The 17,021-nt window shown below is 44.6% G+C and overlaps 1 protein-coding gene across 1 annotated transcript in view; it reads right to left on the bottom strand.

Annotated features, from left to right (window-relative positions):
* Positions 1-17,021, bottom strand: part of Nup210l (nucleoporin 210 like) — a 125,284-nt gene that overhangs the window by 19,154 nt on the left and 89,109 nt on the right. The window contains 10 exon segments of the mRNA XM_008855152.3: positions 1,112-1,248; positions 3,601-3,818; positions 8,447-8,622; positions 10,196-10,370; positions 11,239-11,330; positions 12,344-12,502; positions 14,799-14,930; positions 15,376-15,456; positions 15,783-15,962; positions 16,830-16,892. Coding sequence (XP_008853374.2) covers positions 1,112-1,248; positions 3,601-3,818; positions 8,447-8,622; positions 10,196-10,370; positions 11,239-11,330; positions 12,344-12,502; positions 14,799-14,930; positions 15,376-15,456; positions 15,783-15,962; positions 16,830-16,892 — 1,413 coding nt within the window.

Below are 17,021 nucleotides of genomic sequence, written 5' to 3'. Positions count from 1 at the left end.
TTGGTCTTTTTGAGACAGGGTCTCCCTGTAGCCCCAGCTGTCCTGGAACTCACTATGTAGACCAGGCTGGCCTTGAACTCACAGAGATCTGCCTGCCTCTGCCTCCCGGGTGCTGGGATTAAAAGCGTGTACCACTACGCTCGGCCTCTTTTTTAAAAAAATATTTTATTTTATTTTATGTGTATGAGTGTATTGCCTGCATGTAGGTAAGTGCACCCGAGTCATGCAATGCCGGCGGAGGACAAAAGTGGCCATCGGATCCCCTGGAACTGGAGTTAGGGACAGTTGTTAGCTGCCATGTGGGTGCTGGGATTTGAACCTGGGTCTTCTGTAAGAACAACCAGTGTTCTTAACCTCTGAGCCATCTCTCTCCAGCCCTCATGGTGATCTCTTAAAACAGAAATCATATTAGCCATTCTTCTGGTAGGAATTCTTTATAAATATTGTTTTGGGGGCTGGAGAGATGGCTCAGCAGTTAAGAGCACTGGCTGCTCTTACAGAGGATCCAGGTTTGATTCCCAGCACCCACATGGCAGTTAGGAACCGTCCTTAACTCCAGTTCCAGGGGATCCAACACCCTCTTTTGGCCTCCTTGGGCACTGCACAACACAGGTGCACTTACATACATGCAGGCAAAACACTCATACACATAAAATAAAAATAAAGTTTTTAAAAAAATACTGGTTTTTTTTTTGTCATTTTTTAAGGTGCTAGGGATTAAACCTAGGACCTTGTACATGCAAGTGCTCTACCACTGAGATGGATCTCCAGCCCACTAACTGGCTTGATACCTGTTATGTGAATACAGTTCCTTTCCTAGGACATGTTTTCTGTTTTTTAAATTAACTTTTATTATTTTTATATATGTACCTGTGTGTGTGTGCAGATGCCTGTTGAGGCCAGAAGAGGGTGTCAGATTCCCTGGCACTAGGTTACAGTCAGTTATAAACTGTCAGACATGAGTGCTGGGAACCCAACTCAGATCTTCTTCAAGGGCAGTGCTCTTAACCGTTGCGCTATCTCTCCAGCCCTAGTATATGCTTTCTATATGCCTGACCCCTATGTGAAAAAGTCTCTCTAGGTTCTTCAACTGTGATATGCTTAGGTGTACCTCTCGATATGTTTTCACTACTCCAGGGATGTCATGAAAAATCATTGCAGTTCCTGGTCTCCGGGCCACTCCTACTCCAGTGACAGTGTCTATCTGTACAATACTGTTAGTAGAAATCATCCATCTTCCAGGTTCACCTAGGAAAAGACAGGGGAAAGCACTTGGCTGCACCTTCTGATATAAATTACTTAGTTCAAATTACCAATCAGTAAGCCACTCAAAGCCACTCTGTTTTCAAGAATGCAGATGTTTCTTCCAGGAAGAACATTCAGCACCAGGGGTAACTTTTCTGAATGTCAGTTTCCTCTTCCTAGATCATGCCAGCAAAATAGAACTAAATGTACTTACGGACCTCAAAATCATAAGAGCTACTTAGCTGAAGATTGTAGCTGTTCTTAGGAAAGAGGAGAACTGTATATAGGGATTACTTTCTAATTAATTTGTTTAGGCTGTGCTAAGTATGAATATGCTTTGAGCTACTGAGTATTGCCAACAGGAAAAGCTGTTGCCAAAAGTGGCAGGATGCAGGATTAGTTTATTTTGATTTAAATCACACAGTGACAAAGGAATGCAAAAGATTAAGTTAGATGCTTTTTTTTTGGGTCTTTTTGAGACAGGGTCTCCCTGTAGCCCCAGCTGTCCTGGAACTCACTATGTACACCAGGCTGGCCTTGAACTCACAGAGATCCGCCTGCCTCTGCTTCCCAAGTGCTGGGATTAAAGGCATGCGCCACCATGTCCAGCTGTATTTCATCTTTTATTTTTTAAATCAAATTTTTTCAATTTATTTTTATTTTATGTATGAGTGCCTCTATTTATTTATTATTTATTTATTTTTTTAGACTTTATGTGTATGAGTGTTATGCCTGCATGTGTGTAAGTGCACCAGTGTCATGCAGTGCCTGTGGAGGACAGAAGAGGGCATCAGATCTCCTGGAACTGGAGTTATAGATGGTTGTTAGCCACCATGTGGGTGCTGGGATTTGAACCCCTGTCTTCTGCAACAGCAGTCAGTGCTCTTAACTTCTGAGTCATCTCTTCAGTCCCATGTATATGAGTATCTTGACTGCATATATGTAAGTGCACATTTGCATGCAATCAATGCCCATGGAGGCCAGAAGAGGGTGTTGGGTCCCCAGGGACTGGAGTTACAGATGGTTGTTAACCACTATGTGAGTGCTGGGAACCAAACCTGGGTCCTCTGAAAAAGTAGCCAGTGCTCTTAACTGTGATCTATTTCTCCAGTCCCAGGTTTTATTATTCTTTTTTTTTTTTGTCTTTGTGAGACAGGGTCTCCCTGTAGCTCCAGCTCTCCTGGAACTCACTATGTAGACCAGGCTGCCTTGAACTCACAAGAGATCTGCCTGCCTCTGCCTCCCAAGTGCTGGGATTAAAGGCGTGCACCACCACACCTGGTGGTTTTATTACTCTTAATTTAGCATTTACCCTCCTTCAAAAGCTGGGAATGAAGAGGACACAGTAACTGCCCCCCATTACCTACATTATAATATAAACTTGTGTTCAGTAGGCAGTTGGTAAGTGTTACTACTAGTCATTGGCCATTAAGAGAAACAGTCATTAGACCAGGAATTATCAGCTAACATGACAAATAAGTACTCATCAAAGTATGGAAGTATACACCTTTAATCCCAGTACTTGGGAGGCAGAGGCAGGCAGATCCCTGTGAGTCTGAGGCCAGCTTCATCTACATAGCAAGTTTCAGACCATCCAGGGTTACATGGTGAGATGCTGTCTCTGAAAAAAAAAAGTCGCACTTGGGAGGCAGAGGCAGGCAGATCTCTGTGAGTTCAAGGCAGCCTGGTCTACATAGTGAGTTCCAGGACAGCTGGGGCTACAGAGAGACCCTGCTTCAAAAAGACAAAAACAAAACAACAACAAAAACGTCATGGGGCTACAGAGACAGCTTAGCAGTTAAGAGCACTGGCTGCTGTTGTAGAGGACCCGGGTTCAACTCCCAGCAGACACATGGTGGCTAACAATTGTCCATAACTCCAGTTCCAGGGGAATCCAACTCTCTCTTCTGGCCTCTGTGGGTATTGCATGACACGGGTGCATTTACATACATGCAGGCAATATACTCATACACATAAAATAAAAATATATTTAAAAAATCACTAAAAAGTATTTTTTTGTGTCAATGAGATGGTTCAGCAGGCACCTGCTGCTAAGCCTGAGGACTTGAGTTCTATCCTCAGGACCCACATGGTAGAAGGAGAGAACCGATTGCCCCTGACCGCCACATGTGCACCATGTACACTGGGGCACATGCATGGAACATACACATATTTGAGACACAGTCTCACTATGTGTCCCTGGCTATACAGGGAGGCTGGCCTTGATCTAACAGAGATCCGCTTGCCTCTGCCTGCTGAGTGCAGGATTAAAGGCCTGCATCACCATGCCCGGCTCCAGATCAGTTTCACGTCCACAGAACTTTCAGTTGTGTGGGTAATGGGAAGAATACACACCATGCTGGTTGACAAGGGGAGTGCTGAAGCAGATGACATCTCCAACAAAGGTCAGCTTGGTATCTGGCTCGATGGCATACTCTACAGCAACAGGGATATAATCTGCCATGCCTGGATGTCTTCGGTCCCAAAGCCCCACAAGTGTTACCCCTCTGTTCACAGCTTGGGCCATGTATGTATAGTTTCTGTTCCCTGGTCCGATAAGCAGCAAGTCATCTCTGAAAGTAGACACAAAAGGCCAAGGCATCTGAAAACAATGACTGAGAATGTAAGTCAATGGTGGAATGCTGAGCTAGCATGTAGAGGGCACTGGCTTCCATCCCCAGCACTGGAAAGCAGTGTCTGTAACAGTCTCTGTAGCCAGGTGTGATGGCATGTTCTTATACTCCCAAGAACTAAGGAGGCTGAGTTCAAAGCTAGTTTGGGCTACATAGTGAGTACCAGGCTAGCCAGGGCTAGAAAGCAAGACCTGTCACAAACACAATTTCTGTAAAGAGAAATTTCTGTTAAAATAGGAAACAGGTTGGAAAGACCCCATCAAAACTTTAAAAAAATTTTTTAATATTATTTTTATTTTATGTGTGAGTGTATTGCCTGCATGTGTATAAATGCACTGTCATGCAATGCTCATGGAGGTCAAAAGAGGGTGTTGGGCAGGGTGTGGTGGCACACACCTTTAATCCCAGCATTTAGGATGCAGAGGCAGGCAGATTGTAAGTTCAAGGTCAGCATGGTCTATATAGTAAGTTCCAGGCCAGTTGGGGCCTACAGGGTAATCCTGTCTCAAAAATACTTTGAAAAAAAAAGGGTGTCAGATTCCCCTGGAACTGGACTTAGGGATGCTTGTTAGCTGTCATGTGGGAATCAAACATGAATCCTCTGCAAGAGCAGTTAGTGCTCTTAACTGCTGAGCCATCTCTCCAGCCCCAAAACTTAAAAATTTTAAATTATATTATTTATGGGAGGGGGGTGGGTACATGCATACTGTGGCACACATGTGGCCATCAGAGGACAACTTTTGAGAATTAAAACTCTCTTTCCGGGGCTGGAGAGTCGGCTCAGCAGTTAGGAGCATTGACTGCTCTTGTAGAGGACCCGGGTTCATTTCCTAGCATCCACATGGCAGCTACGAACCGTCCTTAACTCCAGTTCCAGGGGAATCTGAAGCCCTCTCTGACCTCCATGGCATTGCACGACACGGGTGCACTCACGTGCATGCAGGCAGTACACTCATACACATAAGATAAAAATAATAAATAAAATATTTTAAAACTCTCTTTCCACTAAGTGGTACCTGGAGCTCTAACTCAGGTCATCAGGCTTGGCAGCCCCTTCCTTTACTCACTGACCAGTTTGGTCTTTGAGAGAGGGTCTCATGTAACCCAGGCTCTCCTTGACATTGTTATGTAGTTGAGGATGACCTCTAGCTTCTGATCTTCCTGGCTTCACTTCCCAAGTACCAGGATTTACGAGCACGAGCCACCACATATCCAGTTCTTTTTGTTGCTGTTTTTGTTTTCTTTCTTTTTAAATTTTTGAAAAATTTACTTATTTTTTTTATTACTTATTTTGTGCATGTGTGCCACATGCATGCCATGCCCATAGAGGCCAGAAGAGTATGTCAGATCCCCATGTGGGTGCTAGGAACCGATCTTGGGTCCTCTGCAAGAGCAGCCAGTGCTTTTAATCACTCAGACATCTCTCCAGCCCCCATTTTGTTTTCTTAAGTGTTTCATTATGTAGTGTGGTCTGGCCTCAAATCTTCATTTCTCCTGTCTCAGCCTCCTGAGTGCTGGGATTATAGGCATGTACCCTAATACCGAGTTCTTTCCAATAAAGCTTTTTTTGTGTGATGTTTGACTTATTTATTTTTATTTTATGTGTGTTTTGTCTGCATATATGTAAGTGTATCCATGTTGTACAATGCCTGTGGAGGCCAGAAGATGGTGTGGGATCCCCGGGAACTGGAGTTAACAGACAGTTGTTGGCTGCCATGTGGTGCTAGAAACCAAATTCAGGTCCTCTACAAGAGTGGCCAGTGCTCTTAACTCCTGAGCCATCTCTCAGCCCCTTGTTTTGTTTTTTTGAGACAGGGTCCCATGTAGTACAGGCTAGCTTCAAATTCTTATGTAGTTGAGGATGTCCTTGAACACCTGATCTTGCTTCCTCTCAAGTGTTGTGCTGGGTTTACAGGAGTGTTACCACACTTGGCTCCAGTAAGACTGTTTTTTTTTTTTTTTTTTTGGTCTTTTTGAGACAGGGTCTCCCTGTAGCCCCAGATGTCCTGGAATTCACTATGTAGACCAGGCTGGCCTTGAACTCACAGAGATCCGCCTGCCTCTGCCTCCTGAGTGCTGGGATTAAAGGCATGTACCACCATGCCTGGCCTGTTTTTTATTTTTTAATTAAAAATATTTATTTATTTATTTTTATGTGTATGAGTGTTTTGTCTGCATGTATGTAACTGCACCCATGTTGTGCAAAGCCTCTGGAGGCCAGAGGAGGTTGTCAGATACCTTGGAACTGGAGTTAACAGACGGTTGTTAGCTACCATGTTAGTGCTGGGAATCAAATTCAGATCCTCTGCAAGAGTTGCTAGTGCTCTTAACCACTGAGCCATAGTTTCAGCTCCTATTTTATTTTTTGAAGGCAGAATGATAATGTCAGATGTGGTGGTACAAGCCTTAGATCCCAGCACTGGGAAGGCAGAGGCAAGCAGATCTCTGTGAGTTGGAGGCTAGCCTGGTCTATGAAGTGAGTTCCAGGCCAGCCAGGGCAAAGATTTTTTTTTTTTTGAGAGTCTATCAAAAAAAAGTGAGTGAAACTAGATTTGTTTATTTTAAAATTTTATTTATTATTTTCATTTTATGTGTATGAGTGTATTTCCTGCATATATGTAAGTGCACCTGGGTCATACAATGCCTGCAGAGATCAGAAGAGGGTATTGGATCCCCTGGAACTGGCGTTACAGATAGTTGTTAGCCACTATGTGGGTGCTGGGAATTGGAACCCAGGTCCTCTGCCAGAGCAGTCAGTGCTCTTAACTGCTGAGCCCTCTCTCCAGCCCCCTATTTATTTATTTGTTTGTTTGTTTGTCTTTTTGAGACAGGGTCTCCCTGTAGCCCCAGCTAGCCTGGAACTCACTATGTAGACCAGGCTGGTCTCGAACTCACAAAGATCTGACTGCCTCCATCTCCAGAGTACTGGGATTAAAGGTGTGCACACCTAGGGAAACTAGATTTATTAAAGAAAAGTAAGAACTCCTGAGAGAGTGTGGGGTTCCCAAGGTGGAATGCCCCAGTAAAGCTTTTTGATGACACTCTAGTTAGCTCCCTGCAGGTCTTCCTGTGAATCAAGAGCTGGGAGATTCTGGGGGCTGGAGAGATGGCTCAGGGGTTAAGAGCACTGGCTGTTCTTGCAGAGGACCTGGGTTCGATTCCTAGAACCCACATGGTGGCTAACAACGGTTCATAACTCCAGTTCCAAGGGAATCCAACGCCCTCTTCTGACATCCATGGGCATTGTACAACACAAGTGCAGTTACGTACATGCAGGCAATACATTCATATATGTGAAATAAAAATAATAAATGAGGGACTGGAGCGATGGCTCAGCGGTTAAGAACACTAACTGTTCTTGCAGAAGACCCAGGTTCAAATCCCAGCAGCCACATGGCAGCTAACAACTGTCTGTAACTCCAGTTCCAGGGGATCAGACAGACTCTTCTGTCCTCCTCGGGCATTTCACGACACGGGTGCACCTACCTACATGCAGGCATAACACTCATACACATAAAAATAATAAAAAATATTTTAAAAAAATAAATGAATTTTTTTAAAAAAAGAGTTGGAACTGGGCGTGGTGGCACACACCTTTAGTACTAGCACTTGAGAGGCAGAGGCAGGCAGATCTCTGTGAGTGTAAGGCCAACCTGGTCTACATAGCGAGTTCTAAGCCAGCTGGGACTACAGGGAGACCCTGTTTCAAAAAGATTAAAAAAAAAAAGAAAAGCAAAAAGAGTTGGGGTTGGGAAATTCAAAACCCATTAAAAAATTCATTTGCAATATGTTTTTAAGATTTGTGTGTGTGTGTGTGTGTGTGTGCGTGCGCACGCATGTGCGCATACATGTACATGAGTGTGTGGGTGTCCCATAGAGGCCAGAAGAACAGATGTTTGTGAGGCATCTGATGTGGGTGCTGGAACTGAACTCTGGTCCTCTGTAAGAGCTGCAAAATCACTGAGCCATCTCTCCAGTCCCTGTTTTTTTTTTTTTTTTTTTTTTTTTTTTGAGTCTCAGTCTATAGTCTAGAACTCACTATGTAGTTAGGGCTGGCCTTCATTTCATGGCTAGCCTCCTATTTCAGTATTCCAATTATTGGGATTATAGGCGTGAGGCACTAAGCCCAGCTGGCAATACCATTCTTTATCTAGGTCTGGCCTGTGTGTGTGTGTGTGTGTGTGTGTGTGTGTGTGTGTGTATAAGGATCAAACAAAGTGCCTTGTGCATGCTAGGAGTGCTCTACCTCTGACCTATATCCCTAGTACCCCTCCATCCCCTAAGATAGGGTCACACTCTGTAGCCTACATTGGCTTGGAGCTTGATGCTGTGCATGTAGCCCAGGATGGCCTTGAATCTGAGACTGTCCAGCCTAGCATTCCTTACCACTGGGTTTATAGGCATGCAAGACTGCACCTGACTCATTATTATTTTTTTTAATTTTAAGAAAAAAAATAAAGATCTGATTCCAGGTTCATAAGGGAAGAGGAATTTTGAAGTGGCTGTACAACACTGGCTTAACCTGTAAGATTGCTACCACAGGATCAACATTCCTTTGACTTTCATACCTGTTCAGAGCCATATAAAGTTGAGTATTATGGGTGTGGAATTTCTCGCCAATGTTATTGTAAAACTGAACAGTAAAGGTGAGAGACATGCCCAAGGGAAAGGCTGATAGGGTCCGTCCTTGGGCTGTGTATAGCTTGGGGTGGCTGCTCATTCGAAGGTATGTCACTGGTGCTACCTGTGGGAGACAGAACCTGCTAGCACAGACAATGCAGCGACAGTGACAGTCTAAATATTTATAATCAAGGGGAAAGACAGAGTGGCTTCCTCTTTAAAGTGTTTCTGTGTATGTGTCCCTCTAAGGGTGTGGGTGTTGGGGGCATGTGTGTGGCGATAGAGGACGGCCTTCCCGTGTAGGTCCTTCCTTTCCATCTTGTTTGAGACAAAGTCTTAAAGGCGTGCGCCACCACGCCTGGCTGTTATGCACACCTTTGATCTCAGCACTTGGGAGGCAGAGACTGGTGGATCTCTGCGAGTTCAAGGCTAGCCTGGTCTACATAGCTGGTTCCAGGCCAGCTGGAGCCACAGGGAGATCCTGTCTCAAAAAGATTAAAAAAGAAAAAAAAAGAAATTTAAAAAATTATCTTATTATTTTTTATTTTATATGTATGAGTGTATTGCCTGCATGTATGTAAGTGCACCTGTGTCGAGCAGTGCCCTCGGAAGTCAGAAGAGGGTGTCAGATCCCCTGGAACTGGAGTTATAGACAGTTGTTATCCACCATGCGGGTGCTGTGAATTGAACCTAGGTTCTCTGCAAGAGCAGTCAGTGCGCTTAACTGCTGAGCCATCTCTCCAGCCCTGGTCTTAGAATTTCTTATTAGCTAAGTAAGGATAATGATTGGACCTCATACGGGTTTTATGACAGTTAAAAGAGATAACATATATACAGCAGAACCAACACTGCGGTATAGTAGATGTTCAGTGCCTGGTACATTTCTTTTTGTGTTAGGCCTCTACATCTGATCTTAGCCAAAAGACCAAGAAGCAATATGGGGCCCTTTTTCACTTTAAAATGTTTAATTCTATATCAAAGCCAGACTTTATTTTTTTGAGAGAGTCTTGTTCTTTGGCCCAGGCTGTCCTTGAATTTGTAGTGACTCTCCTGCCTTAGCCTCCTGAGTGCTGAATTGCAGTGTGAACAACTGTGCCCAGCTCCAAAAGCCAGAGTTTTGTTTGTTTTGAGAAAGAGTTTCACTATGTAGCCCTGACTGGCCTGGAACTCTGTGTAGATCAGGCTGGCCTCAAACTCAGAGAGGTCTTCCTGCCTCTGCATCCCCAGTGCTGGGATTAAGGGCACGCACCATCACACCCAGCTTCGAAGTCAGATTTTGGTAGTAGTTCTAAACTCTTTCCACACCAACCTTTCTGAAGCTGCTAGGAAGATGTACTAATTTGAAGCTAATATTTTTTGTAACAAGGGCTCTAAAGTCTATTTTAATTTTTCCTTCATGCCTCTGTCTCCCAAGTGCTGGGATTAAAGGTGTGCACCACCGCCCTTATCCTAATCTGATGGTCTGCAATCACATCAAGATCTGCTCTTAGAGGGCTATTTGCATTCCAGAAAAACTCATAATTCTTGATTCTTAAGGCCATGTTATTCTTTTTACTTAGTTATACTTATTTATTTACTTGTGGGGTTTTTGAGGTTCTGGGGGTCAACCCAGGGCCTTCACATGCTAGGTAAGCACTCTACTACTGAACTATATACCTTAGGCTCTATTAATTTATGTATTTAGTGTCTGAGCGCACCTGGACTCCAGTTATGGTTGTTTGGTTGACTCCAAAAGGTTCTGTAGAAATGACTTCCAACACAGCAGTACCTGCAATGGATCCAGATTTCAGGAGCCCTTCACCATCTTCTTCAATGACTGAGGAATTAGGAAAACACTTGAGCACACGGGAGCTCACAAAGGCCGCTCCTTCCCTAGGAAACAAACACAGGCAAGTGACCACTCCTGGGGGCCTTGTGTGATCAGGGAAAGGGATAAAGACTGCCCAGACTGAGATGGGTGGCCACTCCTGGTTTTGATCAGTTGAGGAAAGAGAATTGTCATGAGTCTGAGGTCAGCCTGGGCTACAGAATGATTTCCAGGCTAGCTTGGGCTACAGAGTGAGACCCTGTCTCAGAGGCTCCTGGGACTACTGTTGTTGAAGTCTGCACATAGAAAACTGCTTGCTGTTCTCTGTGTTGCATATGCCTCAGGGAAAGGCAGCCCCTTGGATAGGCTCTTCCCCTTCCTCTTCCCCTTCCCCTTCCCTCTCTCCCTCCCTCGCCTCCCTCCCTTCCTTTCTTTCTTCTCCTCCAACTCTTCCTTTCTCCTTTTCTTCCCTTTCTTTTCTTTCTGGTTATTTTTTTCGGTCTTTTTGAGACAGGGTCTTCCTATAGCCCCAGCTGTCCTGGAACTCACTATGTAGACCAGGCTGGCCTTGAACTCACAGAGATCCGCCTGTCTCTGCAGGTTGTCAAGTTGTTAGCTGCCATGTGGGTGCGCCATGTGGGTGCTGGGTCTTCTGCAAGAACAGCCAGTGTTCTTAAACGCTGAGCCATCTCTCCAGCCCCCATTTATTTATTTATTTATTTATTTATTTATTTATTTATTTATTTATTTAGAGACAGGGTCTCCCTGTGTAACCCTGGCTGGCCTGGAACTCACTGTGTAGACCAGGCTGGCCTGGAAGTCACAGAGATCTACCTGTCTCTGCCTCCTGAGTGCTGGGACTAAAGGCATGCGGGTTGAAGAGTTGAAGCTTCTCAAAGTCAGAGCCTGCCTTTCCTTCCCCTTCTTCCTTACCTGTTAGTATGTAATTTGAGCTGAGAATTCATAGGCATTAGAATTTGTTCAGGTTGGCAATCTGGATAGAAAAGTTGGAGTTTTTCAAACACCTACAATGAGAAAATAATGTTCTTCTCATTTTTGGAAAAGACATTCTGAGTTCTGATATTTATTTGCAAATGGATGGATTTCAGTACAATTCCAAAGGGATTGCATGTTAAATAAATGATAACTTCAAGCCAACAGTTTGCCTGATTTTTATGTTTTGGTCTTTTTGAGATAGGGTCTCCCTATAACCCTAGCTGGCCTAGAACTCACTATGTAGACCAGGCTGGCCTTGAACTCACAGAGATCCGCCTGTCTCTGCTTCCTGAGCATTAGGATTAAAGTCACATGCCACCAAACTGAGCTGAAATTTTATTTTATTTTACTTTATTTTGGTCTTTTTGAGACAGGGTCTCCCTGTAGCCGCAGCTGTCCTGGAAGTCACTATGTAGACCAGACTGGCCTTGATCTCACAGAGATCTGCCTGCCTCTGAGTGCTGGGATTAAAGGCATGTGCCATCTCACCCAGCTCACATCTGGCTTTTTTATTTGGGTTCTAGGATTCAAATAGAGGTCCTGAGGCTTGTGCAAGTGCTTTTACCCACTGAGCCATCTCATTGGTCCCAGTTCCCCGCCTCCTCCTCCTCCTCTCCTCCCTGTCCTTCCTCCCCCTCCTCTCTCTCTTTCCCCTCCCTCCCTCCTTCCCTTCCTTTCTTTCTCTCAAAGTGTGCCACCATGTCCAGTCAGTTTTTAATTTTTTAAAGATTTCTAATTATGTGTATGCCTGTGTGTATATATGTATGCATGTGCCTGGTGGTGCCCTTGGAGGTATTGAATCCCCTAGAGTTGGAGTTACAGACCCAACTGATGTGGGTTCTGGGAATTGAACTTGGGTCCTTTGGAAGAGCAGTAGGTGCTATTAACTGCTGAGCCATCTCTCTAACCCCTGAGCAGTTTTTTTTAGAATACTTTGAATAATGTACCCAAGAGTTTGTTTACAGCTACAGACTTGAGCTATGTCTAGCAATATAACTTTCTTTTTGGTTTACAGAAACATGATTTAAGTTTAGAGACTTACCAGGATCTGAACTTCATCAGATAGTTCCAGCAAATTCCCCTCAAACTGCCCAGAGGAACTGTTCTCACTTCGGACAGTGACCCTGATAGTGGTTCTTCCAGCTGCTTTTGTGTGGACAACCATGGCAAAGTTATTTTCAACTGGAAGCTGTAGAAAAGCCTAGACAGTAAAGGGATGGATTGAAAAAACATTCATGGGGCTCAATTGGTAGAGTACTTGCCTGTAATGCACAAAGCCCTGGGTTCTGTCCCCAGCACCATACATATGCACACAGGGTTGTGGTGGTGCTTGCCTGTAATCTTAGCACTCAAGTGGTATAGGCAAGAGAAAAAAAGGAGTTCAAGGTCATGTTCTGATACTTAGTGAGTTCAGGACTAGACTTGGATGTATGATACCTTGTTTCAAAAGAATAAAGAAATTCAGTGGGCATGCACATCTTTAGTCCCAGCACTTGGGAGGCAGAGGCAGAGGCAGAGGCAGGGGGAGCTCTTTGAGTTCGAGGCCAGCCTGATCTACATAGTGAGTTCCAGGACAGCTGGAGCTAAAGGGAGACCTTGTCTCAAAAAGACCAAAAAATAAAAATAAATTAAATTAAAAAATAAATTCATTCCACAAAGCTCAGTACGGTGGTGGCATGCTTGTAATCCTAGTACTTGGGGAGGCTGAGGCAGGGGGAGTGCCGCAAGAGCAAAGCCAGCCTGGGCTACATAGGTACAGGCCAGCTTGCCCTCTCCTCCCTTCCTCCCATCCATCCTCTTTCTTTTCTCCTCTTCCCCATCCTTCCTCTTCTCCTTTCCTTTCCTTATTTTGAAACAGGATCTCAAGTAGCTTAGGCTAGTCTTGACCCTGCTATGCTGCTGCTCCTAACCTTGAACTCCTGATCCCCCGACTCTATCTTCCTAATGCTGAGATTATAGGCATGAGCCACCACCCTGGGCTTTTTCTTTTCTTTTTAAAATTTTTGTTTTGGGGCTGAGTGTAGAGTAGCATGCACCTTTAATTCCAGCACTTGGGAAGCAGAAGCAGGCGGATCGCTGTGAGTTTGAGGCCAGCCTGGTCTACATAGCAAGTTCCAGGTCAACTGGGGCTATAGGGAGACCCTGTCTCAAAAGAACTTTTTTTTGTTTCTTCTTTTTCCTTCCTTCCTTTCTTTTTAAAAAATTGTTATTTGTTATTTTAATTTTATGTGTATGAGTGTATTAGCCTGCATGTATGTGAGTGCACCCGTGTTGTGCAATGCCTTGGAGGTCATATTCCCCTGGAACTGGAGTTAAGGACGGTTCTTAGCTGCCATGTGGGTGCTGGGAATCGAACCCAGGTCCTCTGCAAGAGCAGTCAGTGCTCTTAAGGGCTGAGCCATCTCCCCAGTCCCATAAATTTAACATCAAGACTCCTAAGGCAAGTGCACCTGTAATCCCTCTGATCTTCATGTACATGATGGTCGCCTGTGTGCTCCTCCCACACACTAAATAAATTAACATAATTATATGTATGATTTCTTTTTGAAACATAAAAGGAGTGAAAACAATATATTTAATTTTCAGACATGTATCACCCAGCTTTAAGGCAAAGGCCGGAAGAGCACCGTAAATTTGCTTTACATGATGAGTTCTAAGTCAGCCAGCACTACATGGTGAGACCCTAACTCAAAAATAAAGGGGGTGGGGCAAGCTGGAGAGATGGCTCAGTGGTTAGGAGTACATGCTGCTCTTGCAGAGGACCTGAATTTGGTTCCCAGCACCCACGTTGGGTGGCTCACAACTGCTTGTAACTTCAGCTCCAGGGGATCTGACCACTTTCAGCACTTGCAGTCACATGCACAGATACACGCACATTCACATAATTAAAAATTAAACAGCAACTCGAGGTGGCTCATGCCTTCAATTCCAGCACTCAGGAGGCAGAGGTAGGAGAATCTCTATGAGATCGAGGCTAGCCTGATCTACATAGCGAGTTCCAAGCCAGCTATGGCTACAGGGAGACCCTGACTCAAAAACAACAGGAGCTGGAGAGATGGCTCAGAGGTTACGAGCACTGGCTGCTCTTGAAGAGGACCCAGGTTAGATTCCCAACACCCACATGCTGGCTAACAGTCATCTGTAATTCAAGTTCCACAGAATCTGATGTCCTCTTCTGACCTCCATGTGCCCGCATTGCATGACACGGGTGCACTTACATACATCCAGGCAATATACTCAGACACATATAATAAAACAACAATAAATAAATAAATTAGAAAAAATCTTTAAAAATTTCCCAAAGCAGGCCAGGCGAGGTGGCACATGCCTTTAATCCCAGCACTCGGAGGCAGAGGCAGGCAGATCTCTGTGGGTTCAAGGCCAGCCCAGTCTACATAGTAAGTTCCAAGACAGCTGGGGCTACAGGGAGACCCTGTCACAAAAAGACGAAAAAAAAAAATTTCCCAAGGCAATATAATATACACATAAGGTCATACCTCGGAGTGCCTGGGTACCAGATCCAATACATCCCTTTTGCTCATGGACCAATGGAATGTGAGCATCGGGTTGGCATTGCTGAAGGAAAAAGGAGTCTGGGTACTAGTCATGCCCATGATATAAACTGGCATCTGAAAAGAAAAGGTGGTATTGTGCTACACATCCTGCCTACCTGACATTGTCAGGAGCGTGAACCCAGAACAGAGCCATCATACTAACCTCAGAGTTGGGCAGGGAGGCACATACCTGAAATCCCAGAATTTTGGAAGTGAGACAGAATTATCCTGAGTTTCAAGCCAGTCAGGGCTACACAGCAGAGCTACATAGGAAGACCCTCTGTCAAGAATATCACTACCACCACTATAAAAAAAGGACAGCCCATGCCAGGTGTGGTAGCGTACACCTTTATTCCCAGCACTTGGGAGGCAGAGGCAGGTGGATCTCTGTGAGTTCGAGGCCAGCCTGGTCTACAATAGTAAGTTCCAGGCTAGCTGGGGCTACAGGGAGACCCTGTCTCAAAAAGACACCCCCCAAAAGGACAGCAGGCCACACCCACACTTAGTTTGTATAACTGACCTCAGTAGCTGTGATGAGTCGAGTTGCAGCCACAAGGATCCGAATAGCTCTTAGCTGAACAACTTCAACCTGCACTTCATCCTGCTCAACGGGGTGGAGAGCAAGCTTAGGCTAAGAGGGAGTTTCTGTGGGTGGACAGGAGTGCTTATAACTAATTTGTTGTGCTATTTTTGGCATTCAACAACATCAAAAAAAAATCCATACCACATGTTTGGTTTGTTCTTTTTAAAAAACTTTAAGGATTAGAACAATGTCTTACAACAATGTCAGTACTCTGTGGGTTTTCCACTAAAAATCATGTTTTCCACACCAGATGAGGGGAGCTGCTGGCATCCTGGTTGCCCTCTGCCCATCACCCCCAAGATGGAAGAGATGGAAGACTAGAAGCAGACCGTAGCCAAGAATACCTGGGAAAACACAATGACTTTGCCAGTGTCTTCATTTACTGTCTGGATGGTGCCGTGGACTAAAGCTGTGCCAGCCACTTTCCCTGTAACTTGTCCCCTCCTGTTAACAACAGCCACGGTCTGATTGCTGATGGAGAAGTGAATGATAGACTGGGGCTGAGGGCCACCTTCAGACATTATCTGGAATTTAAACATAGCAGTGAAAGTCACGTCTCCTTCCGAACATTTTGTCTAAGCAACTTGACTTCTTCCCCTACTTCCTGAACAGCGCATACCACATCAACTCAATTGCATTCAGAAGACATGCAAGTGACCCTCAGGATTCCAAGAAAGTTTTAAACCACATGCATCGTGGATCAGAGAAGTTACTGATTTTCTTCTTTTTAAATATATATATGTGTTTTTGAGACAGGGTCTCCCTGTAGCTCCAGCTGTCCTAGAACTCACTATGTAGACCAGGCTGGCCTTGAACTCACAGAGATCCACCTGCCTCTCCCTCCCGAGTGCTGGGATCAAAGGCGTGCACCACCATGCCTGGCTCTTTTTAAAAAATTTTATTTGTTATTTTTATTTTATGTGTATGAGTGTATTACCTGCATGTGTGTAAGTGCACCTGTGTCATGCAGTGCCCTTAGAGGTCAGAAGAGGGTGTCAGATTCCTCTGGAACTGGAGTTACAGGCAGTTCTTAGCCACCATGTGGGTGCTGGGAATTGAACCCAGGTTCTCTGCAAGAGCACATAGTGCTCTTAACCTCTGAGTCATCTCTCCGGCCCCCAGCTTTTCTTCTTTATCAGATCCAGTTGTGCTTAAGGGTGTACACAAGAGGAGGAAGCAGGAAGTGTGTGTAAAGGGAAAGGGTAAATTGTGTTTTCTGCCTTTAAGATCACCTATATCATTTAACAGGGGATGGTGGCACACACCTCTAATCCTACGACTTGAGGCTGAGGCCAGAGGATTGTTAGGACTTCTGGCCAGCCTGGGCTACACAGCAGGACCTGTCTCAGAAAATGAAACTAAAACCACTGACAAAACAGAAAGAAAATCACCTGCATCATGTTAGTTGCAATCAGTGTCATTTTCTCTGGAGCAAGTTTGAATGGAGGAAACACCTTGAAAGGGAAAATCAAAGGAAAACAATGATTAATGTTAATGTTAGACTCAGTTTCACAAATGATTGTGATCTTATGCTAAGGAAAACTAATTATGAACAAAGAAGTTATAATTATATTATATAAAAT

Source organism: Nannospalax galili, unplaced genomic scaffold, assembly GCF_000622305.1.
Source record: "Nannospalax galili isolate Female #2095 unplaced genomic scaffold, S.galili_v1.0 scaffold591, whole genome shotgun sequence".
NCBI classification, from domain to species: Eukaryota; Metazoa; Chordata; class Mammalia; order Rodentia; family Spalacidae; genus Nannospalax; species Nannospalax galili.
The sequence above is the reverse complement of the archived record's forward strand: the minus strand, read 5'-3'. Positions and strand labels throughout refer to the sequence as shown.